Source organism: Schistocerca gregaria, chromosome 8 (assembly GCF_023897955.1).
Source record: "Schistocerca gregaria isolate iqSchGreg1 chromosome 8, iqSchGreg1.2, whole genome shotgun sequence".
Lineage (NCBI taxonomy): Eukaryota > Metazoa > Arthropoda > Insecta > Orthoptera > Acrididae > Schistocerca > Schistocerca gregaria.
The window spans coordinates 167380938-167408002 of NC_064927.1; the positions used below are offsets into that span (position 1 = coordinate 167380938).

The following is a 27065-nucleotide window of genomic DNA, read 5'->3' on the forward strand; positions in this document are numbered from 1 at the left end:
CGCACCTGAAAAATTAGACTCGAAATCAAGGGAAAAAAAATTTCCCGAATCTAAGCCGCACCTGAAATTTGAGACTTGAAATTCAAGGGGAGAGAAAAGTTTTAGGCCGCGTCTCCAAATCGAAACAAAGTTGGTCCACTGTAATATGAGACAATTTAGGTCGAATGAATGACGATACAGCTACAGTAGTTTGGTTCGAGGTGTAAGCTTAACAGTTAAGTTTTACCAGGTAGCCATAGCTATGCATCAGACACTCTGTCCGTATTTATACTGGCACCCTTCCTTTTTCACGTGCTTCGTCTGGTTTGAATTGATTGCTTATTTTTATTTGATCTGATAAGCGCAGTTTTCTTTGTTATAGGTGTTTACGTCACTCTACGCTGAATATGCACTACTGTACTGTGTCATGCATTGTTTGTCGTACTCTGATACTACGTGTTTACGGCCTGTCGCCGATGGCTTGCTTTTGTGCACGCTACCGCAGCTTACAAATAAAAAAAAAAAAAAAAAAAAAAGAGAGATAAAGGAATTGTCTCATTAGCGAAACAATGGCAAGAGACTGCTACTTGTTGTTACTTACACTGCTGCTTTCTTTGATAATGATCAACAAGGACCAAATAATAGTCTAGGTATGATAGAAGATGTTCTGAACGAGAGTTTAGTGAAAATTTTTCTCTGTTTGAAAATCTTTGCAGGCGCCTCTAATACATTACATTCTGCACAGAAATTAGAGTCATCTTAGATTTAAAAATCTAGTCAATTGCCTCGCTTCATTTCTGAGTGTATCACTATTTAGCATAAGAATAATACGAATATAAACATGACATGATATGTATATTCTTCCGCGTTTTTTTGCTGTTGTCTCACTCTAGTTTCGTAGTTTATTAGGGAGACAGGATTTAAATGAGATAGCAGCAAACACAAAACAATACATGGCAAAATGTTTATTTTCGTATTATTCTTATGGTGACGAGAATACTGCATGTGATTCACAATTTATAAAATTCCTATTAGCAACCATCTCTTCTCGCAGATAGGAAAAAATTCAGAACGTAGAGTTGGCCATATTGGCAAACATCCTAAACTTTCTTGCCAGTCGGGTTTTCGTAGTACATTGAAATGCTGCTACATTCGAAGATGAACAATACCGAATTTCTATTTACTTCGTTGGATAATGTATGAAAATGAAGTGGTCGAAACTCAGCGCGGAGAAAAAAAGCTTGTCTTTCGCCCTTTTTTTTAATTTATTTATTGACGCAGAGGTTTTGGTGCCAGTATTTATCTTTGCACCTACAAAGCATGCCTGTGTAGCGCTACATATATTTGACGGCAGAACTAAGTTGTGGCAGCACCCACCGACGTTTTTAAGAACTTCCGCTTGCTTTGCACTCGATTCTAAGCCGCAAACGGTTTTTTAGATTACAAAAACCGGAAAAACAAGTGCGGCTTATATTCGAGTAAATACGGTATATACACATACGTTTTCCTTCACATGTGGTACTTCTTCATACCATTGAATATGAAATAGGGATAAGCTTGCTGTGTCTTCAGCATTTCTCTGTCCCAGCAATCTGTTACATTTATAACAATGTGCCAGCCATCATAACGCATTTAAATGTCATTGAAGACTGCAATAAAGACGAACAAGCTATAGCACAACTGCCCACTGAACATGTCATAATAACTAAGGTGCCACACTTAACAAATGGAGTAGCCTATGTTGGCTGCAGTCAGTAGGGGCACAATATGTAACAGATTCTATCAGCAGGCTCCGAGGAGATCTACTGTAAGTAAAATTAATGCACGGTAGTGAAGGGCATATGAGGCATAACTATGTAAATTAAACCTAAATAGAAGTTGTGATCACTCCATTTGCTATACACCAATCACATCAGTCACACTTCGGAACAAGCCACTAAGTAAGCTTGCTGTTTATTGTTCTATATGCTAGAAGCCACTCCATTAGTGTGACGTCACCATGCTATACAGCTATTGACTGCATGTGTAAAAAACATCTGAGATGTTATAAGCATCATAAATGAATTTTTGCTGTTTTTGAGGTGAACATATAATGAAAGAACCCTTAAAACTGCTTTAAAGTATAACTTTTTGCTGTAGTGTGTTGGGAAATGGCTCAATTACCTCGTACATCATTAGTCTTTTCCTAATAGGTATGTTATATGACGTAAAATTTTGAAATTTCTTTCTTGTTTTGTTTACGGATTTGTGATTTAGTTATATCAGTTGATGTTATGAGTGTATGTAAAATTGCAACCTAGAAGAATGAAATTTTTGCACTGACTTTGATTTATAGCTTCTGTGCCTGTTCATACTTTATAAATCAGTACTTCAGGAATTTTGGATGTCTCATAGGCTTGTTACGTCATGAGCGTAACAAAGTGGCGAGCTCATTTTACGTGTGTTAGTGCAGTGTGATGGCTGTGCTGGCTGTTGGGTGACATAAGAAGTCACCAGCCAATAAGAACTCACTAGCCGGAAATGGCTGATGTTTCCTTGATTCTGACCAAGCATATTCTTCGAGACTCGATGTTTGAATTTAAAAGGCTGATGATCGATATTGTTGTTGAATACAGTACATTGTAAAGGTCCAGAACACTTTGTGTTGACTATCTTGTTTTTCCATTGCTGCCACAACTTGACAGTAGTTGTATCATAATTGTGTGATGAAGCTAAACACTGCAAGTTGTGTTGGCAGTGCCAATTGTTGATTGCGTGGATTATATCAGCATTTCTTCTCTCACGTCTCCTCTCTCTGCAAAGGTAAAATATCCCTATAACTCCGCCACCACCTGCAGTGCAAACCGTCTGCCACATCATATGTCAGTAGCAAGAAAATGGATGAAGTTAAGTGGGATGTCGAGTAAGAATGTGGTATCGAGGTAGACCTCACTAGGAAGAAACATAAAATACGGGAATTTTTAGCTTGATCTTGTGGGTTTTTCACAGAGGCTAGAAATCTGTGGCATAGACTCACGAAAAATGTAAAATCCGGAGACTGTAAAATCGAAGTTCCATGGTAACAATATGAAGAGAGGCAACACCTCACAGATCTGAGGAAGTATTGAGCATTAGCCAAGGCAAATAAAGAATTCCAGGGAAGCTGACAAATGACATTTCTGCTTTCACCCTGTTTGTAACAGCATTGAAATATAATTTGACGTGTTGTTTTGTGGAACACTTCTTGGACATAATCTGAAGACCCATGTGGGATAAAGGTGGATTGGTACAATTGATAAGTGAAATAGTGCTCCTTTCTGAAAGATAGAAAGGCTTCTGGGGAAAATATTTATTATTTCAGGGCTTAAAGAAAAGTAAAGGGTCTGTTTTTCTCAGTTCAGGATTGTGGTGTAAAACAAGACTTTCTGGCTGGTTTTCAGGTGTATTTTATAAGCTTCATAGTAGGGGATAGGAAGAGAGGTCTGATTGTGGACTACATTCAGAATGTAGTGCCTGCTCGTTAAGACCCTCACAATGGTTTCAGTGTGCTGGAAGAAGGTTTTTCCATCAATATAGATATGCTACTAACACTTGATAGGACTGCAGAGAAGAGACTTGTGAGGTACATAAGGGAGTGCCTGCTATACAAGTGGAGTTTCAAAGAATCTACTTAGTATCATATAGTTACATCTCTGTGAATCAAGTTACTTTCATTTTGATGGTGTTCTAAGAGACATACAACAGTCAAAATACTGATTGTCACTGATGTAGAAAGTTTGTTGCCAGTATTCTTATATATTTATTTTTAGTGATAAGGAAAAAACGTTTTTGTATCACAATTTTTATCTCCCATAGGTCTTCATTGTGAAACTTTTGCCACTATATTTTGAAGCAAAAGAAGATAAAATGTCACTCTTGTAATTAACTTTTTTCTTACAGAATCTTCTCCACAAATTGACGAAATTTGACTTGGGTCAGGTTGAACAAGTTATGGATGTTTTATGTCAGCTTGCCTATAACCCACAGCAAGATGGCAATGATCTCTTTCAAGATGAGATTCATATGGTCATTTGTAAGAAGGTGTCCAGCTCCACAATATTGTAAGCAGTTATATTTATTTGCATGGTTGCACGCCATCTTTTCAGAAATGTAACATGTCTTTCTTTTGGCAGTACTTAAGCTATCTGATCAAAATTATCCAGATGCCTGTTAGTGGACGTGAAAATGTTGTCCTCAGAACTTGAACTATGCTGGAGACACTTTTAGCTAGGTATGTGAACGTTCATGAAGGAATGGCAACCTGTTCTTCCTATAGATATTTAACCAGGGAAAGTAGTAATGTTGGTCATTGCGGTCTGGAGCTATGTAAGTGTTCTAACACATTCCAAAAGTCTTCCACTGGGTTCACACTCTAACCACAAAAAACACTTTGTTACCATGACACCCCCTCCTTCATGCTTCACAGTTGTCACTACAAGTATTGTTCTCCAGGCATTAGGCAAAATCATATCCTTCATCATATTGTGACAGAGTATAGCATAAATCATAACTCAAACTTACTTATTTCCATTCATCCAACGTCTTGTGGCATTGGTCTTTACACCATCTCAACCATCAGTTACCACTGACTACATAAATGTGTGGCTTGTGAGGAGCTTCTTGACCATTCTACGCCATGCTTTTTAACCCCGCACACACAGCTGCAGTGCAAGCTGGATCACTGGTAGCACTTAGGAACTTAAAGAGTGGTTGTTTCTGCTAATTTAATGTGATTTTTACAAACATTCTCCACAATTCTTCAGTGTCCATGTCCGTCAGTATATGAAGTCTGTAGGCCCTATTTTAGCTTTGATTGTTTCTTCGAATTTCTGCTTCACTATCCACATCACTAACAATTGACTTTGGCAGCTTAAGGAGGTTTATGTCCCAGATGGATTTGTTACTTAGGTGACATCCAGTAACTAGCCCACATTCAAAGTCACTGGACTCCCCTGACTGACACACCTGTCATGACTGCTGACTGACACATATGTCACGACTGCTTCTCTACTGACAACAAGACACCCCCCACTTCCTTTTATACTGGTAGGTCTGTGACTCATGATGTCTAGTGACCAATTTCACATTACAAAGGGGTGTTTGAATACTTTTGATCAGATTGCGTACGTCTGTAAAAATATGAACTATCCTGAACAATTACTTTTGTATCATGTGTACCCAGTTGTAATTTAGTGATTAATTACATTTTAAAACCACGTTATGGAATTTCCACCATTATCTGATGTAGCTGACTATCATTTGCTGCAAGTAGGTGACCCATTAGCAAAATAATTTAGTACCTTTTGCATTTCCAACAGTGGTTATTGTAAGTTATATGTAGTGAGACGGCATACTCACTCAACAGATACAAATTATTATTTTCCATTGCCCACTTGTAATCTGTTAATTATGGTTTTTAGTATGTCATCAGTCTGCTTCAGTGAAGTTTGGTGAATCTGAATGTAATTTTCAATCTATTGCACTCATTATAAGTTCCATTACAATTTTTATTGAACTATTTAAAATGGTACATGTTACTTTTACCCATGTAGTGTTCCTATAATGTTATCGTTGAGTGATGTGTATTGTATTCTTATTTGTTGACTGTAGCTGGTATGTTGATTCATGTTTTTTATGTTAAAAGGGATAAGAAGAAAGGTGTTATTGGTGCTGTGATGGCAGCAAAGGCTATAGCAAGTCGAACTACTAATATTAGCCAGAACTCTTCATCCCTATCATCAGATGATTTAAGCCAAGGGACAATGAGAAACGCCATTGAATTGATGGGTAATATTTAATTTTTAGTGTGTCTTAGTAGAAAAACTACACAACGATCCGAATAGTAATAGTGAATATCCTTGCACTTTCAAGATTGCAGCAGTCATAAGTACAAACAAAGATAAGACAAACACTACTTCATGATACACAGTGCCTCAAAAAATGCAAGAAATGGAAGATAATGGAGAACAACCTTTGCAAAAGGTGTTATTTGAAAGCCTGAGAAGTTACAGAGGTTATTACACTGGTGAAAACCACGGGTAGGACAGATTGAACTAGAAACACAGATGAGGCAAAAATGGACAAGAAGAAGAACAAAGGAGAAGAGTTTAATAGAAAGAAGCAAAAAATGAAAGAAAAGTCCGCAAAAACCACAATTTGCAAAAGAATTGAAATTAGGAAATAAAAACATAAATGAAGTGATAAGACAGAGATAATTGTGATAAGTTGTAACTACGGCTTGCAGCGTAGTGAAGACTAATTATAAATAATGGAACAAACTTGCATAAACAGTATTCTGAGATATTAGTGCTGGGAGGAAGAATCAAAATAGTCAACTGAGCACCAAACTAAACCATTTAGTTATGGAGAGTGGACTGCAATAGAGTCATGGTTGTTGCCAGTAAAGTCTCTTGCCTCCATTTATCATCTAGGACAATTATTTAATTTAATCACTGCCAGTTCAGTAGTTAACATGCTGATACAGTTAAGATCAAAAAGAATGTATTCCACAGAAGTGTAATTTAATAAAAATTTATAGTGCTTAAAGCACCAGACAGTATTTTGTAGGTCAGTTCAACGTGAAGTAATAAAACCTGTAACTTCAGATTGTGGTTTCGTCTCAAATACCAGTATAACAAGCATAATCCTTTGCTGATGAAATATTATACTAGAACTAGAATCATATGACCGGCCTTCCTGCCTGAAAATCTGAAAGTAAAATATATTAACTTGTTCGTAGCGGCCGCATAGCTCGTGGAATCGGAAAGAAAGTTTAGTGCCCTAACCTGTGGCACGTGTCAAAGATGAGCTGAAAGAAAATTACTAATTATTTTCTAGTATGGCGCCTAACAATGGTCAATGTTCCGTTAAAGCCACATCTACTCAGGACAAGCAAAAATTAGATTTACAAAGCTTACAAATTGTTGCACACTGTACACAAATTTCAAGTCATGAACAACTATATTTTAGTTTTGTTTACAACTTACAAAGACCAGCAAGATGAACCTCAGACACTCATTCTTTCCTCTTGACGTACAAGAACAGAAGAACACCAAAAAAATAGTTCAGTCACAGAATCTCGAATGTCCATGGAATATATTGCAACACAATGCATTTGTTTAATTTTTTGCGTTATCGCCAGCTATTCATACAATAATTATCACTACATGGAACTTATAAATTTCAAATTCATGACCACCCCAGGAGATACAGTACAATATACGAGGGGAAGTTAATTGTTACCTGCAAAGTAGTTAGAAAATTTTATTGTTGTCAAATAGAAAACTTACAAGAACATCATTTTTTGACTTAGTCTCCTTGCTTTTCAATGCACTTGGTCCATCGTTGTACAAGCTTCCTGATGCCCTCATAAAAGAAGATTCTCTGTTGAGCAGCAAGCCAGGAATGCGCCGCTTCTTTCACTGCTTCATGTGAGGCAAATCGATGGCCCCTTAGTGCCTGAGTGAACCAAACAAGTGATAATCAGAAGAGGCAATTTGAGTTTCTGGAGGATTCCAGCAGTGTGGGCATCAGTATCTGGACAGGCATTGTCGTGCAACAACACAATACCTTTTGACAGTATTCCTCAGTGTTTGCTTCGAATTGCAGGCTTTAGCCTGGCAGTAAGCATCTCACTCTAATGTATACTGTTTATTGTGGTGCCCCTGTCCCCCTAATGTTCCAGTACTGGACCTTGTGTGTCCCAAAAATCGGTAAGCATCAGTTTTCCTGGTGGATTGTTGGATCTTGAACTTTTTCGTGCACTGCGAATTTGGATGTTTCCATTCCATACTCCACTGTTTACTTTCCGCCTCGTAATGATGGATCCATGTGTCGTCACCAGTAATGATCCTGTCTAAGAAGTTGTCCCCTTCATTACCATAGCAGTCCAAATGTTTTTTGCAGATGTCCAAGAGCATTTGTTCATGCAACTGTCTAGAGTTGTTTTGGGACCCATCTTGCACAAACTTTATGAAACCCAAGTCTGTTGTGGATAATTTTGTAGGCAGAACCATGACTAATTTGTAGACGATTTGTCACTTTGTCAGTAGCTAATAGTCTTTCTAAAAGAATAATTTCACGTGAACGCTCAATGATTTCTTCATTTGTACTGGTAAGTCGTTGACCGGCTCCTTCATCGTGCGTAACATTTGTGCGACCATTTCAGAATTTTTCAATCCATTCGTACACACTCCATTGTGGCAAAATACTGTTCCTGTACTATACTGAAAGTCTTCCATGAACTTTGGCCCCTAATACGCCTTCCAACTACAAAAAATGGATCGCTGAACATTGTTCTTCTTTGGTGCAAATAGACAGCAGAGCAGCCATGATTAACAGCACAGCAGCGATAACGAAACTAACCTAGCAGCTTGAAAACTGCAAAGACATAACAACAAGTAAACAAAGCATGTGTCACCAACATAAAATGACAGTACTACCAAAATAAACAAAAATATAACTAAATTGCGGATAATAATTGACTTACCCTCACACATTGTATATTCCTGTTTGGAGTTCGGAATGGGATTTTACTGCGCATTCTAATGGAACAGTCTGTAACAGGTTATCAGAAAACATCAGACTGGAAACTGAAAATCTGTGGCTATTCAACAAGGTAACAGAATACCTTGTTGGCTACTTCTATAAATTTGTCAGAAGATTGAGACTTGAGGAAGTGAATTTTCGTAAACAATAACATTTTGAAAAGGTTTTTAACATTTCCACTATGTAGACGGCTGTATTCTTCTCTGAAAGCTATATCATCTGAGAGGTATATCTGAAAAGTAAATACTATTTGCTTATATTTAAATGTTGACAGTTCAGATCAGTGTGGCCCTAATGGAGCTCCAGCTGTTGATTGCTTATGATACCACAAAGTCATTCTTTTGATTCAGTAATTTGACTGTGGGTGAAAGCAAACAACAAGACCTCTGAAAATCCTGCTCCCACCAGTTGTGAAGTGCACGCTGTAATTTTATTTGTATGTGCAAAAGGATCTACAGCCGCTCAGAATCGTCAGCAGTAATGAACGAAGGAAAGACAAGAGAATGGTGTTGGGACTTCAGATGTGGTTGTACAGATGTCCTTGATGATGAGCAGAGTAGTAGACCCAGCATACAGACCAATCAAATTGTGCAGCAACCGAACTAAAAACTGTGGTCTGACAACAGTTGCCAATTGGTGGTCCAGCTAATGAATTTCCTCATTTTGGAATTGACATAACACTGCTGTTAAGTTTTTCTTTAATGTGTGATTGGCTTTGGTCAGAAGTCATTATCCAGCACCTGTTGTACAAATGTTATGAATATAGAAAAACAATTTAATTGAAAAGGGTGCTTTAAAATTGTATTTAAAATACAAGCAATACTTACAGTTTGGTTTAACAGCAAGTTTTTTTTATATATAACGTTTAATATGAATTGACAATACCATTCTTAAAGCCACCAACCTGATTTTCATAGTCCTCTTCACCTTCTTGGTATCATGTCAGTCTTCCTCCATTGCTGCGTGGTCAGTGTGGCTGAAAGCCAAGCCAGAAGCTAGGGTTCGATTCCCTGCCAGTTTGAAGATTTTCTTCACTCGGGGACTGGGAGTTGTGTTATCCTCATTACCATTTCATAATCATTATCATCATCATCATGATCATCATCATTGACACACAACTCTCTGGAGTGGTGTCAGATAAAAAGACACACTAGGCAGCCAAACTACTGAAAGGGGCTTCCAGCCAAATATGCCATATGCACATTGATGGTATTTGCTCAAAATATGTATCCAACACTAAAATTTAGTTTACACTTTTTTCGTATTTATTAGCTTCAAAATCAAATTGTTGGGGGATGACCAGTTTCTTTTTACTTTGAGTATTTATTAGTGCTTATTATGATGTTGGTGCTCAAACCAGTGGCAGGATTAACCACATGTTGTTGTTGTAGTGGTCTTCAGTCCTGAGACTGCTTTGATGCAGCTCTCCATGCTAATCTATCGTGTGCAAGCCTCTTCATCTCCCAGTACCTACTGCAACCTACATCCTTCTGAATCTGCTGAGGTTATTCATATCTTGGTCTCCCTCTATGATTTTTACCCTCCACATTGCCCTCCAATACTAAATTGGTGATCCCTTGATGCCTCAGAATGTGTCCTACCAACCGATCCCTTCTTCTAGTCAAGTTGTGCCACAAACTTCTCTCCAATTCTATTCAATACTTCTTCATTAGTAATATGATCTACTCATCTAATCTTCAGCATTCTTCTGTAGCCCCACATTTCAAAAGCTTCTATTCTCTTCTTGTCCAAACTATTTATCGTCCATGTTTCACTTCCATACATGGCTACACTCCATACAAATACTTTAAGAAAAGACTTCCTGACACTTAAATCTATACTCGATGTTAACAAATTCCTCTTCTTCAAATTTGCTTTCCTTGCCATTGCCAGTCTACATTTTATATCCTCTCTACTTTGACCATCATCAGTTATTTTGCTCCCCAAATAGCAAAACTCTTTTACTACTTTAAGTGTCTCATTTCCTAATCTAATTCCCTCAGCATCACCCGACTTAATTCGACTACACTCCATTATCCTCGTTTTACTTTTGTTGATGTTCATCTTATATAATCCTCTCAAGACACTGTCCATTCCATTCAACTGCTCTTCCAAGTCCTTTGCTGTCTCTGACAGAATTACAATGTCACCGGCGAACCTCAAAGCTTTTATTTCTTCTTCATGGATTTTAATACCTACTCTGATTTTTTCTTTTGTTTCCTTTACTGCTTGCTCAATATGCAGATTGAATAACATCGGGGAGAGGCTACAACCCTGTCTCACTCCCTTCCCAACCACTGCTTCTTTTTCATGTCCCTCGACTCTTATAACTGCCATCTGGTTTCTGTACAAATTGTAAATAGCCTTTCGCTCCCTGTACTTTACCCCTGCCACCTTCAGAATTTGAAAGAGAGTATTCCAATCTACATTGTCAAAAGCTTTCTCTAAGTCTTCAATTCGCGTTAGTATTTTGCAGCTATGGCTTATTAAACTGATAGTTCGGTAAGTTTCACATCTGTCAACACCTGCTTTCTTTGAGATTTGAATTATTATATTCTTCTTGAAGTCTGGGGGTATTTTGCCTGTCTCATACATCTTGCTCACCAGGTGGTAGAGTTTTGTCAGGACTGGCACTCCCAAGGCCGTCAGTAGTTCCAATGGAATGTTGTCTACTCCGGGGGCCTTGTTTCGACTCAGGTCTTTCAGTGCTCTGTCAAACTCTCCACGCAGTATCGTATCTCCCATTTCATCTTCATCTACATCCTCTTCCATTTCCATAATATTGTCCTCGAGTACATCACCCTTGTGTAGACCCTCTATATACTCCTTCCACCTTTCTGCTTTCCCTTCTTTGCTTAGAACTGGGTTTCCATCTGAGCTCTTGATGTCCATACAAGTGGTTCTCTTATCTCCAAAGGTCTCTTTAATTTTCCTATAGGCAGTATCTATCTTACCCCTGGTGAGATAAGCCTCTACATCCTTACATTTGTCCTCCAGCCATCCCTGCTTAGCCATTTTGCACTTCCTGTCGATCTCATTTTTGAGACCTTTGTATTCCTTTTTGCCTGCTTCATTTATTGCATTTTTATATTTTCTCCTTTCATCAATTAAATTCAATATTTTTTCTGTTACCCAAGGATTTCTACTAGCCCTCGTCTGTTTACCTACTTGATCCTCTGCTGCCTTCACTACTTCATCCCTCAAAGCTACCCATTCTTCTTCTACTGTATGTATTTCCCCCATTCCTGACAATTGTTCCCTTATGCTCTCCTTGAAACTCTGTACAACCTCAGGTTCTTTCAGTCTATCCAGGTCCCATCTCCTTAAAGTCCCACCTTTTTGCAGTTTCTTCAGTTTTAATCTACAGGTCATAACCAACAGATTGTGGTCAGAGTCCACATCTGCCCCTGGAAATGTCTTACAATTTAAGACCTGGTTCCTAAATTTCTGTCTTACCATTATATAATCTATCTGATACCTTTTAGTATCTCCAGGGTTCTTCCATGTATACAGCCTTCGTTCATGATTCTTAAACCAAGTGTTAACTATGACTAAGTTGTGCTCTGTGCAAAATTCTACCAAGTGGCTTCCTCTTACATTTCTTAGCCCCAAACCATATCCGCCTACTACGTTTCCTTCTCTCCCTTTTCCTACACTCGAATTCCAGTCACCCATGACTATTAAATTTTCATCTCCCTTCACTATCTGAACAATTTCTTTTATTTTATCATACATTTCTTCAAATTCTTCGTCATCTGCAGAGCTAGTTGGCATATAAACTTGTACTACTTTAGTAGATGTGGGCTTCGTATCTATCTTGGCCACAATAATGCATTCGCTATGCTATTTGTAGTAGCTTACCCTCATTCCTATTTTCCTATTCATTATTAAACCTACTCCTGCATTACCCCTATTTGATTTTGTGTTTATAACCCTGTAGTCACCTGACCAGAGGTCTTGTTCCTCCAGCCACCGAACTTCACTAATTCCCAATATATCTAACTTTAACCTGTCCATTTTCCTTTTTAAATTTTCTAACCTACCTGCCCGATTAAGGGATCTGACATTCCACGCTCCGATCCGTAGAACACCAGTTTTCTTTCTCCTGATAACGACATCCTCTTGAGTAGTCCCCGCCCGGAGATCCAAATGGGGGGACTATTTTACCTCCGGAATATTTTACCCAAGAGGACGCCATCATCATTTAATCATACAGTAAATCTGCATGCCCTCGGGAAAAATTACGGCCGAAGTTTCCCCTTGCTTTCAGCCATTCGCAGTAGCAGCACAGCAAGGCCGTTTTGGTTATTGTTACAAGGCCAGATCAGTCAGTCATCCAGACTGCTGCCCTTGCAACTACTGAAAAGGCTGCTGCCCCTCTTCAGGAACCACACGTTTGTCTGGCCTCTCAACAGATACCCCTCCGTTGTGGTTGTACCTACGTTACGGCTATCTGTAACGCTCAGACACGCAAGCCTCCCCACCAACGGCAAGCTCCATGGTTCATGGGGGGAGATTAACCACATAGGTGTAAAGCAATTGAAGCACACATGAATGGCAGGCTGTTCAATAATATGGTAGCAATACCTCATATTCAGCTGATTAGTTCAAAATGTTTTTCCACTAGGTGTTATCATAATTTTAATTAGTCATATCTTTTAGCAAATAGAAGTTTCAGCAAAACTAATTACATCATTCAAATCAGCATGTTCAATGTGACCAACAAAATAATAAATTGAAAACAAAGATTCCAAGACTTATCAAGCGGGAAAGCGCCGGCAGACAGGCACATGAACAAAACACACAAACACACACACAGAATTACTAGCTTTCGCAACCGATGGTTGCTTCTTCAGGAAGGAGAGGGAAGGACGAAAGGATGTGGGTTTTAAGGGAGAGGGTAAGGAGTCATTCCAATCCCGGGAGCGGAAAGGTGTCTGTGTATGTGCGGATGGATGGATGTGTGTGTGTGTGTGTGTGTGTGTGTGTGTGTGTGTGTGTGTGTGTGTGTGTGTGTGTGTGTGTGTGTGTGCGTGCGTGTGCGAGTGTACACCTGTCCTTTTTTTTCCCCTAAGGGAAGTCTTTCTGCTCCCGGGATTGGAATGACTCCTTACCCTCTCCCTTAAAACCCACATTCTTTCGTCTTTCCCTCTCCTTCCTGAAGAAGCAATCATCGGTTGCGAAAGCTAGTAATTCTGTGTGTGTGTTTGTGTGTTTTGTTCATGTGCCTGTCTGCCGGCGCTTTCCCTCTTGGTAAGTCTTGGAATCTTTGTTTTTAATATATTTTTCCCATGTGGAAGTTTCTTTCTATTTTATTTACAACAAAATAATAAATATGAGTGGAATGCAGGTTATATAACATTTTGACATATTCAGTATTATGAAAAGGAAAGTTGCCATTCACCATATAGTGGAGATGCTGAGTCGCAGATAGGCACAACAAAGGCTTTTTTTTTTCTTTTTTCTTTTTTTTTTTTCTTTTCTCCCCCCCCCCCCCCCCCCCCCCCCTATCTGTCTATCTGTGACACAGTATCTCCGCTATAAGGTGATTAGCAACTTTCCTTTTTGATAATATTGTTACATTGCATCCTGGATTTTCCATAGTTTGAATTTTGACATATTCGAGTATATGTAACTCCTTATGTAAATAACTGTATTGAGAACATTACAAAAATCAGAAAAAAGTTAGTTATTGAGGGCTTTGAAGTCATAATAGATGAAGTAGTTCCAACTTGCTGTGTCATAGATTCCCACCTAACTGATAGTGTATTGATTGCTCAGATATTACATGAACCAGTGACATGGAAAACCCTGCTTGCAGTACAATGATAATTCCTTTTATATTCATGTAGTAACTGTTCAACACTCCCTCCGCATAGTGAACCATTGTTTAAAAGTTGTGGAATGGCATCTCACTTCATCAAACTGAGTCGTCTTATGGAGAATTGTTCTGGGTATTTACAGACACCTGCTCTCCCATTTTCTTAGTGACCTCAACCATACACATCTTTCTTCAAACACAGCATTCCCTTGATAAACACACGTGCTTGGCAATTGAGCACTTGTCTGAATTACTTTGTCCTCTCTCATATCAGTTACCTGCATTAAGTTTTACTGTGCTGCTGGAACTTACACCATGAAGTAAAATGCCTCATAATGTTAAAGGAGTTACAAGAATACATTTTTTAAAATCTAAATTCATTCCTTATCAGTTGACATAATGGAAACTAAACCCATCCTGTCCAATGTTTCCTTGACCACCACTGATGGGCGTATCTTATCGTTTGCTATTCATAGTGTTAGCTAAATGTTACTATTCTTCATATTTTTCCATTCCTTTTTTTCCTTTCTTTCAGTAATTTTCTTACAATTTTAGTTTTACGCCTCATTTAGAGTACTCTAAAATATGTCATATTTTTTTCTTACTGTTACATGCAAAAGACAAGAAGATTGCACAGTGGTTAAGATTTCAAATCTACATCTAACCACCCCAATTCAAATTTTCCAGAGTTTCTTGAAATTGTTTACGTTTGATGGTGAAATGGTTTCTTCAACGAGTTCATGGCTGTTTGCCTCCCTCATCATTCAAATTAAGCTACTGTTCTTTTTCTGACTCTGATGATGTTGATGGAATATACATAACACACACACGTGTGTGTGTGTGTGTGTGTGTGTGTGTGTGTGTGTGTGTGTGTGTGTGTGTTTTCTAACTGCAAAAGAAATTGTGCAAAAACTATCTTTTGCTAGATACTAATTTTTGTGTGTTATTACTATCTGATTCCTGTTCGTAACAGAATTTCAATGTTTTACCCTTGATGGCTTTCTGTTCTTTACGTGTGTATCTAATAGGATGCTTTTCTTTTTAGATCTTGTAATGGCTGGCACCAAGACCTATCCAGAGGCTCAAGGGCTATTCTTTGATGAAATGTCATTGATAGCTGCTAAAACTCCTAACTTGGGCGAGAGTTTTATTGTGAGTATATGTCATTGTAGAAGAGAGAAAAGTAGTTTAAATTGCATATTGGATTCATGCAGTGGCAGGCACTTAATGACTTACCTTTAAATCCTGGAGTACAGGATGCACAGTTCAACAGAAATGGTTGGATGTCTTGCAGAATATGAACAAGACAGCATAACACTTGCAGCATATAGTTGGTGAAAAATATCCTCAAAAATGTATGTGGTAACTGTTGTAAGAATTAACTACATATTATGTCTGTGTAAACTACAGTCATGAAAAAGGTGAACTGAACTGATAGGTAATATGGTATCTTAATCAATCAACAGACTTGTAAAGACACGTTTTGTATTGGTTGACTCTGATAGTTTTTCATACATGTGCTTAATGACTTTTAACATTTCATACTCTGAAGTGACCAAACTTGGGACAATAATTTGTTGTCCTAGTTGTAAAACATGAGTTTTTAATACATGACAGTATTATGAAAAGGGTAACTGCTACTCACCATGAGTTGCAGATAGGCAGAACAAAAAGACTCAAACATATTTATTATGCCCATCTGCAGCTCAGCAACTCCACTGTATGGTGAGTAGCAACTGTTCTTTTCATAAGATTGTCATTATTCCATCCTAAATTTTCCATTGCTTAGTTTTTAATGTTTGCTATAGGAATCTGAAGTAGTTTTGTGGTTCCAAAAGCTAGGTGTGGTGCCGTTATTTATTTTTGTGTATTTCTGTCGGCTTCAATGGGAGATCCATATTGTGAACACAAGTTCTGAGCAACCCATCTGTCTCTGAATTTTCATCACAAGATAGTCAACTACATGGCAAATGTAAACTGGATGAGATGGCGCCAGTGGTGATTAGTGATGTTTGTGACTGGGAGTGCTGCAGGTAATTTTCTCAACGTCTGCCATCTAACTTGGCTCATCATATTTTCTTAGGAGCCTCCAGTATTTTCATACAGGGTGCAGCACTTAAATCCAGACAAATCAAACTTTTTTTTTTTAAAAAAAAAGCAAATTTATACAAACAAAATACAAATGGAAATGAAAATCCTTTTACATATAACTAGTTGTATCTGTCAAAAGAGTAACATTACTCAATGTAACCTCTCTTCAGCCGCAATGACCACCTCCAATCTTATCCTGAAGCAATCGCATGTACTCTTTAAAATAGCGCTGTCCATGTTTGCAACTTCTGCTTTAATAATTGTGCATAGAGGTGCGACATTGGGATGCCTCTTTTTATTGGTAACTCATTCAACTACGCTCCAAACATAGTAATTGAGAGGGTTCAAATCCAGGCTATTCTGGGTCTAGAACTCCTTTGACTAGAACCTGTCAACATTGTCTGAGAGCCAGTTTCGGACTGAATGGCTCGTATGAGGTCCTCCTCTGCCATGTGACGAATTGTTCACTCAGTGATGTTCAATACTGATGCCAGTTTCCTCAACGGTTTCCCCATGCCCTCCGAAATCAGTGCCTGAGCCTTTTTGATGATTGCCGCATTTTGTGATGTGCGTTATAATTAATCTATTGGTCCACTAGGCATCCACTATCAAGATACATGACCAGTGAGAATGTTTGTATGACGAACACAAAAAACTTTACTGACAACATCTGTCATTATGACCTATCACTGGTTTAAACATATGTGCAATATCTGAGATTGCCACTAAGGTTCTACACGTAAACCTTTTAATTTTGTCGCTCATACAATCTGGATGTTCTTCCAAATATAATGAAACCAACTATCTTTATCTAAAGTATATGGCAGCAGATGTGAATAATATTGAAATATTTGAATTCGATCCTACTCATCACAAATTTGAAAAGAGGATATTTCCTGCATGAAATCATCATTTAGCAAATTAAACCTAACGTTACGTGTAGAAAAACTTAAAATAGAAAATACTAATTCTGGATTTCAGAATGTGTATGTCCCTTCATTAGGGAGGAAAAAGAGATTGGTTGGGAAAGTCCAGATGGTGAGGGGTGATGTGGGTGGGAGGGGAGATGAGAAAGATAGCCTGTGGTGGTGTTGAGAGAAGACAAAAGATAAGGAGAAACAGTCGGAAACAGCAGGTCAAAGAGAGTAAATTGGTAACCACTGTGCCAGCTTCATTTAAGAGATGACAGAAGTGACACATGATGGAAGATGACAAATGGTTCTTGACTTTTGCATAGCAAAAGAATTGGTGATAACAAATTCAGTATTTCAGAACCACTCAAGATGACAATGCACATAGGTAAAACCAGGGACCACAGGGTGATATCAAAGTAACTTAGTTGTATTGCAGTACCAACTACCACCAAAAAGAAAGCGCACACTCAAAGTGAAATGTAAGAGGTGGCAGAAAATAAATTAAAATCACTTACTACTAGAGAATACAGTAGAAATTTCGTGACATTATAGTTAAAACAACAAACTAGTGTTAGAAAGATGTAAAAGAAGGTAATACCTGTTGCTCTGCCTTTGATTTTGCTGGATTTACCAGTGATGGGGTTGGAGTAAGTGGTAATGGGTGAGTATGTACTAGTGGATAGAATTACCATACTTTTTCACTCAGGCCAAGCGGCTCAAGGTCACATCACTTTTTTCTCATCGTGCACAGTCCCCCCTACTTTCTTGCAAGCGCACTGCACAGTTAAAAGCTATTGCCGCTTAAACAAGGTACCAACAATAATAAGCATTGTTGATTTTTACAACTAATTTCTTATGGTTTACTGAACTTTGTGTTACACCATACTACATCTTTATGCATGACTCTGTAGATTATTATGCTAAAATGATTCTATTAATAAGTAGAAAAGCAAGGGAAAGTTTAAATTTAACCTACCAAACAGGAATTATAGTGTATGGACAATATCATCACTACCTTTGTCATCACCATCTTCTCGTAGATTTATCACAATACTCTGAATGCATTCATCTCGAAGTCCTTCCTTCGCAACGTCTTCTTCCTGCAGTCACTCTGCATGGGCTACGCGTTTCTGCCACTCTTCACATGTTTAATGGTGTCAAAAGTAATTTTATCATGTGTCTAATTTTAAATGTACAATTCTTGTTTGCTACCTCTCACTTTATTTGAGCCGAATGCAGCTCAGTGGGATTGTACTGACAGTTATAGGGAGCAAGCTATATTACTTCATGTTCCATTTCTGCAGCTAGATTATGAAGCTGATATCAACTATAATTGCTGATGTGTTGTCTAACAGTACAAAGCAATTTTGCTGTCATGTTTGTGATCATGAGTTAGACTTTCGCTTTGCAGCCATACTAAAATGTCAGCTGGCTTCAAATTTGTGTTGTGAATTTTTTTGTAAAGATGGTATGATCACTTGCATTGTCCATGACTATCGCAAATCCTCCTTTCAGGTTTCAAGGGATATCAGTAAACCATTCCAAAACACTACATTATTCATCTCTTGACGATAATCACCATCAATTCTGCCTCCTCCGTGAAACTGTATTTGCCCGATCTGGCATGGCAGATTAGCAGACATGATCCTTTACCTAACAGGACCTTTGGACCACGAGTTCTTTTAGAATCCTGTCGGATGGAACTTTCAGGGTAGTTTTGATTCACTGAGAAAAAAAAAACACAAACCTTTTCTTAGCAATTTTGAGAAAATTATGCATTTTTACACAGTGTGCTTAAACTATCACCTCATACCACTCAGATTCGACATTATGCACAGTTTAAATATAAACAAATAGTCTTACTCCTGCACTTCTGTCGTATAACTCCAGAAGGGATGGGTATTGCACAGGGAGGCAGGGGAAAAAACCATTGTGGAGGGAGTGGTCATATGAAGTGTGGAGTGCAGGATGAATGAGCTGCCTGGCTACAGTGAAAAAGAGTTTAGACAAAGGAAATGCAGTAACAGGAGTTGGCTTTAGGCTTTCATCTGATAAAATGGAAAGGATATGCAACAAAATGGACATGCATTTTGATAATTTTACTTTCTGCCCAGTAGACCGATGTTAGAAAATTAATTTGTTATTACTGTAATTTTCATAATATGGGAAGAAAATATTCTTTTTTTAATGCAAGATCTTTTTTTTAATGCAAGCTAGAAAGGTAGGAATGAATTATTAGCTAGCCACTCACCACTAAGAGGAAGATCAGAGTGACAGTCAATATAGTGAAACTACCAGCAATCACTGCCCACATGGCCAACTACACTCACAAATATGCCCCACTGCACACATAAGCAAAAGTTTCTCCCAATCTTAGATTTGGGATAAATAGTATTCAAGAAAGAAGTCACCAACAATGTGGTGCAAAATCCATAATGCACTGCCTGACAAAAAAGTGAAGCAACTAGAACAGGATTAGGAAATGAAATGAAACTTCAAAAAAGTGAAGCAATTAGAACAGGATTAGGAAATGAAATGAAACTTCATAGGTTGAGAGCTGATGTCATATTATTATAGTGATTACAAAATCGCAAAGAACTTGGCAGTAAGAGACTACTTACAGTATGATGTTGAACTCCCTATGGACTGGATTAATCACTGGTTCAGTTTGGAAAGCTACCCAATTCTGCTGAGACTGTTTTAGAGTCATTCAAAGAAAGTCTACATGTCAGTTGTGTGGAAATAACCAGATCATGCAGTATTAGTTGGAGGCAACTTTAACCTATGAGTATAGACTGGGACATCTATGGATCCATTGCAGAGGAGTATGGCCAGACAGTCTCGCAAATTACTGTTGAACAAGTTTTCCAAAAAGTGTCTTGAGCAGCTAGCTCGACAGCTCTCACACAATGGAAGTGTTTTAGAACTTGTAGCTACAAAATGGCATGACCACCAACAATGCTGGTATAGATACAGGGATTAGTGACCATGATGTCATCATAGTGCTGTATTTACTAAATTTAATAACTCAGTCAAGAAGGCAAGGAGGGCATTTTTGCTAGAAAGAGCAGATAAGCAGTTGTTAACATCCCACTTAGATATTGTATGGACATCATTTAGTTCCAGTACAATGGACGTAGAGGAATTACGGGCAGAATTTAAACTGACTCTTAATCACACACTTAAGATTCATGTGCCGAGTAACTGGATTAAGAATGCAGAAGACCTGCCATGATTTAGTAACAAAATTCGGAAGATGCTGAGGAAGCAAAGACAGTTACACTCTTGGTTCAAAACAGAATGTACAAATGACAACAGGCAAAAGTTAGTAGGGATTAAGAACTGCAGTGAAATGGGACCCAAGAGGAGGCAGAAAGGTAAAATAATGAAAATGTCTATATTTTAAGTATTATTTTACCTCTCTTTCCATTTTTCACATTCCTTATTTTTCTATGCATCCACTTCAGCTGAAGAAGGAATACTTCAGGGTCCTAAAGTTAAAATTTCAATTGCTGAATTTTATTTGTGGTTCCATAAAAATTGCCCCACTTGTTCTATTCTCCAACTTTTCACTTATCTTCTGTCTAATTTAATTTTAAAAAAATTAATTTTAAAAATCAATTCCTTTTATTGTTTCTGTCAAATGAACAATTACAAACTGCCCTTTATTCTGTCTTGAAAATTACTTGTTTGTTTCAGGCTTGGATTAACGAGAAATTGCTTACTGACTTCGAAGACCAGTATATTGCGGATGTGTCCGAACTGCGATTGGAGTAAGTCTTCTAATGTATATATAATCATCAAACTGTCTCTGTATGTTTTGTCTTGTAATAAGAAAGTCACATGATTTTAACTGCATTCCAGAAAAGGCTTCGCAATCAAATTTGAAGAAAACAATGGTGAAAGTGAAATATGCTTACCATTAGCTCAGATGGTTTTTGAGAAGCAACAGGCCATTCCAGGAAAAAGGTATGTTCTACTTAGCAAGTGTAACTAGACAGTACAGATAGCTGAGATACATTTATTTTGCTTTCTCCTTTTTTTGATCCATTGTGTGATGTTTATTTTAACCATATTGCGCATTGTGTAGCATTAGGGGCTCAAGCCAGTTGTTGTAATCAAATATTCAGCTGGTAACCACTCACAATCTGTATTACGAGGTGTTACCAGTTTCAATCATATAACATCTTCAGGAAGCCTTATATTTCATAATCAGATATTACAACAAAAATTGTACCATGGAGACTGCAAGTTAAATTACAAATGTATAACAGTCTATCTTAAATTTGTGCCATCAGTGTAGAAAATTGGAGATATGTCTCACATCTTTTATATATTAGGTGCTAAATCAGTGTCTAATCCATAATCATAAAATTGCCACTTACATAAAATAGTTGTAGAAAATAACAGCTGATTTTAATCTTTTACAAGTTAACATTTAAAATGCAATCAATGTTATTGTCTCCAATATATACCGGGTGGACAAAATTAAAGTGCAGCTATTCACAAAGGTCCAGGTTGGGCTGTGATTATTGTATGGCAATGAAACTTGATAGATGTTCTTTGTGTTAATGTGGAACCAATCTACACTGGAAAACAAATTAGTTGCAAATATGGCATTATAAACTTACAGGTTTCAGATAGATTATATAATGGTGAGACAGAGATTTAGGAACCAGGTTTTAAATTGTTAGACATTTCCAGGGGCAGATGTGGACTCTGACCACAATCTATTGGGTATGAACTGTAGATTGAAACTGAAGAAACTGAAAACAGATAGGAATTTAAGGAGATGGGACGTGGATAAACTGACTAAACCAGAGATTGTAAAGAGTTTCAGGGAGAGCATGAGGGAACAACTGACATGAATGGGAGAAAGAAATACAGTAGAAGAAGAATGGGTAGCTTTGAGGGATGAAGTAGTGAAGGCAGCAGAGGATCAAGTAGGTAAACAGACGAGGGCTAGTAGAAATCCTTGGGTAACAGAAAAAATATTGAATTTAATTGATGAAAGGAGAAAATATAAAAATGCAATAAATGAAGCAGGCAAAAAGGAATACAAAGGTCTCAAAAATGAGATCGACAGGAAGTGCAAAATGGCTAAGCAGGGATGGCTGGAGGACAAATGTAAGGATGTAGAGGCTTATCTCACCAGGGGTAAGATAGATACTGCCTATAGGAAAATTAAAGAGACCTTTGGAGATAAGAGAACCACTTGTATGGACATCAAGAGCTCAGATGGAAACCCAGTTCTAAGCAAAGAAGGGAAAGCAGAAAGGTGGAAGGAGTATATAGAGGGTCTACACAAGGGTGATGTACTCGAGGACAATATTATGGAAATGGAAGAGGATGTAGATGAAGATGAAATGGGAGATACGATACTGCGTGAAGAGTTTGACAGAGCACTGAAAGACCTGAGTCGAAACAAGGCCCCCGGAGTAGACAACATTCCATTGGAACTACTGACGGCCTTGGGAGAGCCATTCCTGACAAAACTCTACCATCTGGTGAGCAAGATATATGAGACAGGCAAAATACCCCCAGACTTCAAGAAGAATATAATAATTCAAATCCCAAAGAAAGCAGGTGTTGACAGATGCAAAAATTACCGAATTATCAGTTTAATAAGTCACAGCTGCAAAATACTAACGCGAATTCTTTACAGACGAATGGAAAAACTGGTAGAAGCCGACCTCGGGGAAGATCAGTTTGGATTCCGTAGAAATATTGGAACACGTGAGGCAATACTGACCTTACGACTTATCTTAGAAGCTAGATTAAGGAAAGGCAAACCTACGTTTCTAGCATTTGTAGACTTAGAGAAAGCTTTTGACAATGTAGATTGGAATACTCTTTCAAATTCTGAAGGGCGGCAGGTGTAAAATACAGTGAGCGAAAGGCTATTTACAATTTGTACAGAAACCAGATGGCAGTTATAAGAGTCGAGGGACATGAAAGGGAAGCAGTGGTTGGGAAGGGAATGAGACAGGGTTGTAGCCTCTCCTTGATGTTATTCAATCTGTATTTTGAGCAAGCAGTGAAGGAAACAAAAGAAAAATTTGGAGTAGGTATTAAAATCCGTGGAGAAGAAAAAAAGCTTTGAGGTTTTTCGATGACATTGTAATTCTGTCAGAGACAGCAAAGGACTTGGAAGAGCAGCTGAACGGAATGGATAGTGTCTTGAAAGGAGGATATAAGATGAACGTCAACAAAAGCAAAACGAGGATAATGGAATGTAGTCGACTTAAGTCGGGTGATGCTGAGGGAATTAGATTAGGAAATGAGACACTTAAAGTAGTAAAGGAGTTTTGCTATTTGGGGAGCAAAATAACTGATGATGGTCGAAGTAGAGATGATATAAAATGTAGACTGGCAATGGCAAGGAAAGCGTTTCTGAAGAAGAGAAATTTGTTACCATCAAGTATAAATTTAAGTGTCAAGAAGTCGTTTCTGAAAGTATTTTTATGGAGTGTAGCCATGTATGGAAGCGAAACATGGACATGAAATAGTTTGGACAAGAAGAGAATAGATGCTTTTGTAATGTGGTGCTACAGAAGAGTGCTGAAGATTAGATGGGTAGATCACATAACTAATGAGGAGGTATTGAATAGGATTGAGGAAAAGTTTGTGGCACAACTTTACTATAAGAAGGGATCGGTTTGTAGGACATGTTCTGAGGCATCAAGGGATCACCAATTTAGTATTGGAGGGCAGCGTGGAGGGTAAAAAAACGTAGAGGGAGACCAAGCGATGAATACACTAAGCAGATTCAGAAGTATGTAGGTTGCAGTAAGTACTGGGAGACGAAGAAGCTTGCACAGGGTAGAGTAGCATGGAGAGCTGCATCAAACCAGTCTTAGGACTGAAGACCACAACAACAACAAACTGCTTGTATGCCAATAGGATTTCCACACTGGCATTTAAAAAGCCACAATGTAAGTGAACAGTATGGCTATTGAGGAGAGAGATTGTCAGCCTTTAGTGAGACTGTTTCATGTGAATAGTAGGAAGTGCAGTGTTGCATTAAGAGAATATCACTGACCTAATGGCCTGAGGAGAGGTCCTATGTCATTAAATCATGTAACGAAGATGACAGTGAAATTCCGAAACATGGGTGAGCTTCATGTGGCACCTGTAAGTGGAAGGCGTGCTGCCCTGGTGGAAGTTATTGATGTGATTGTTGTTGTTGTGATCACCATGCAGCTTGTGCAGTGCTCATGCAGTGTCACGAGTGTCCACCCCATGGTCAACATTACCGAAAGTTTTGCAGTTTATCTTACACTGGTACCCATACAAGATCCAGGCAATGCAGCCCTTACAAGATCCAGGTGATGCAGCAAATGAAACCTCATGATCTGCAACAATGTTCCAAATTTGCTCTTTGCTATCTGGCATAGATTGAAGTTGACAACATGTGGCCGAGCAGTATTCTGTAGAGTGACAAGGCACATTTCACACTACAGAGTGCACTGAATACACAGAAGTGTCGAATTTGGGGTTGGGCACAAAGAGCCATTGCAGTCACTGTATATGATTCACAAGCATCTTTATTCTTGGTCTATTCTTCTTTGACAAGAATATACCCATAGTGCCAGTTAGGTGTACCATGATATCTGCACATTATTGAGACTTCCTTGTACAGCATGGATGAGTGCAACTGTATGGAAACCACTGTTTTGATGCAAGGTGAGGCAGTGAAAGATCTGAGTAATGCGACCTTCCATGAATGTGTTATCTCCAGAGATTTTCCAGAAGCATGGCCTACAATTTCACCTGATTGGAATCCATGCAGCTTTTGGCTCTGGGGACATTTAAAAAAACACATTTGCTGGGGACACATTCAGTTTCTACCTAATTTGAAGGCCAGTATTCAGAAAAACATAGCTCAAATTCCACTGGAACTGCTGCAGGCAACTGTTTATCACATTGTTTTACAGATGCAGCATCTCGCCGACATCTCTGCCGCCCATATTGAACAAATTTTGTAAGTGGCAGCTAATAATAAACTCAACATTATGACTTTCTCACTTGCTTGACATTTTCTGCCATGTCCCATTCCTAATTCATTATATATGTAAAAATTTTTATATTTCTGCTTTGCGTTCACAGCACCAGATTTGCACCTGGTGGCAAAAATTGGATCTAATCTTTTTTTTCCTATGTAAATCGGTCCAACATTAACGCACTAGAATATCTACCAGGCTTCTCTGCCATATGTTAATTACAGCCCACACTGGACCTCTGTGAGTAGCTGCACTTCAGTTATAATCATCTGGTATTTTAAATGACTTAAAAGTTTACATGTCCATGTCATAGAGAGATAAGACCATGTAGTAAGACTAAAGCTAGTGACATGCTTCCAAGCAACAGGATATTGAGTTGACAGAAAACATCTTTGGTCGCTAGTGACCACTGACATGTTTTCCAGCAGCTGAATGCTAAGTCAGCAATAAACAACTTTCACCATGATAGATAATAAGAAAATAATTTGTTCTTGTAATTGCATCACATTAAACTAGTTTGATACTAAGTTCTATTTACATATAAAAATTTGTCATTTTATATAACTACCACGTACATTTATGTAATTTACAACACACCTTGTAAATAAAGGGCAGAATTGTGTTATCTACATCGATACTCTGCACACAGATCTGAAATGCATGGCAGAAGGTACCTCCAATGGTTCCAGTTATTAGGGCTTTCTACTGTTCCACTGATATGCAGATTGCAGGAGGAATGATTGCTTAAATGCCTCTGTATGTGCTGTAATTAAGTAACCTTGTCATACTAATCCACATGGGAGCCACATATAAGAGATTTAAGTGACTAATGGAAAATTTCATATAAAGATGTCAAACAATATTAACAAAGAGATAGAGGGGCTGGCCAGTACTTACCTCTGCTCAGTACAGCCGATAGATACACAAAACAGAGTGGAAAATTTATGTATCCTAGCTTTTGGAACTTTGTTCTTTCATCAGGGAGGAGAGAGGGGAAAAGGGGGAAAGAAGGGAAAGTGGATTCAGTTACTCACAACCCAGGTTATGAAGCAACAGGGGAAAGATAAACAGGGAGGGTAGCAAAGATGGAGGCATGGGTGTCAGAGGAAAGCCAAAGATATTCTGCTGTAAGTACTGTGCCAGCTTCAAACCAAAGAGGATGCATACATAAGTAAAGAGGTAATTAGTATAAAGATAAACACAACTATGTAGGATGAAAAGATGTGTGAATGGCTAAAGAGGAAAGGGAAAGAGGAGAAGACTGAAGAGTAAATGGGAGTGGGGTTGGTTAACGTAGGTTCAGTCCAGGATGGCGGGATGAAAGGATGTGTTGGAGTGCAAGTTCCCATCTCTGCAGTTCCGAGGACTGGTGCTGGGTGGGAGAAGCCAAATGGCACGTATGGTGTAGCAGGTTCCTTAGTCCCTAGAATTATGCTGGAGGGCATGCTCTGCTACTGGGTATTGGACATCTCCTAGGTGGACAGTTCATCTGTGCCGTTTCATGTGCTCAGCCAGTTTAGTTGTCGTCATACCAATGTAAAAGGCTGTGCAGTGCAGGCATGTCAGATGGTGAATGACATGTGTCGTTTCACATGTGGCCCTGCCCTGGATTGTGTATGTTTTACCAGTATCGGGGCTGGAGTAGGTGGTTGCGGGCAGATGCGTGGGGCAGGTTTTGCAACGGGGTTGGTT

General features: G+C 38.4%; 1 protein-coding gene across 2 annotated transcripts in view; it reads left to right on the forward strand.

The window, feature by feature from the left end:
• LOC126284632 (Fanconi anemia group D2 protein) overlaps positions 1–27065 on the forward strand; it is a 199848-nt gene that overhangs the window by 71637 nt on the left and 101146 nt on the right. For both annotated transcript variants that reach the window (XM_049983707.1, XM_049983708.1), the window contains exons 10-14: positions 3898–4058; positions 5642–5784; positions 15411–15517; positions 21070–21143; positions 21235–21339. In XM_049983707.1, the coding sequence (XP_049839664.1) occupies positions 3898–4058; positions 5642–5784; positions 15411–15517; positions 21070–21143; positions 21235–21339 (590 nt within the window). The remainder of the gene's footprint in view (positions 1–3897; positions 4059–5641; positions 5785–15410; positions 15518–21069; positions 21144–21234; positions 21340–27065) is intronic.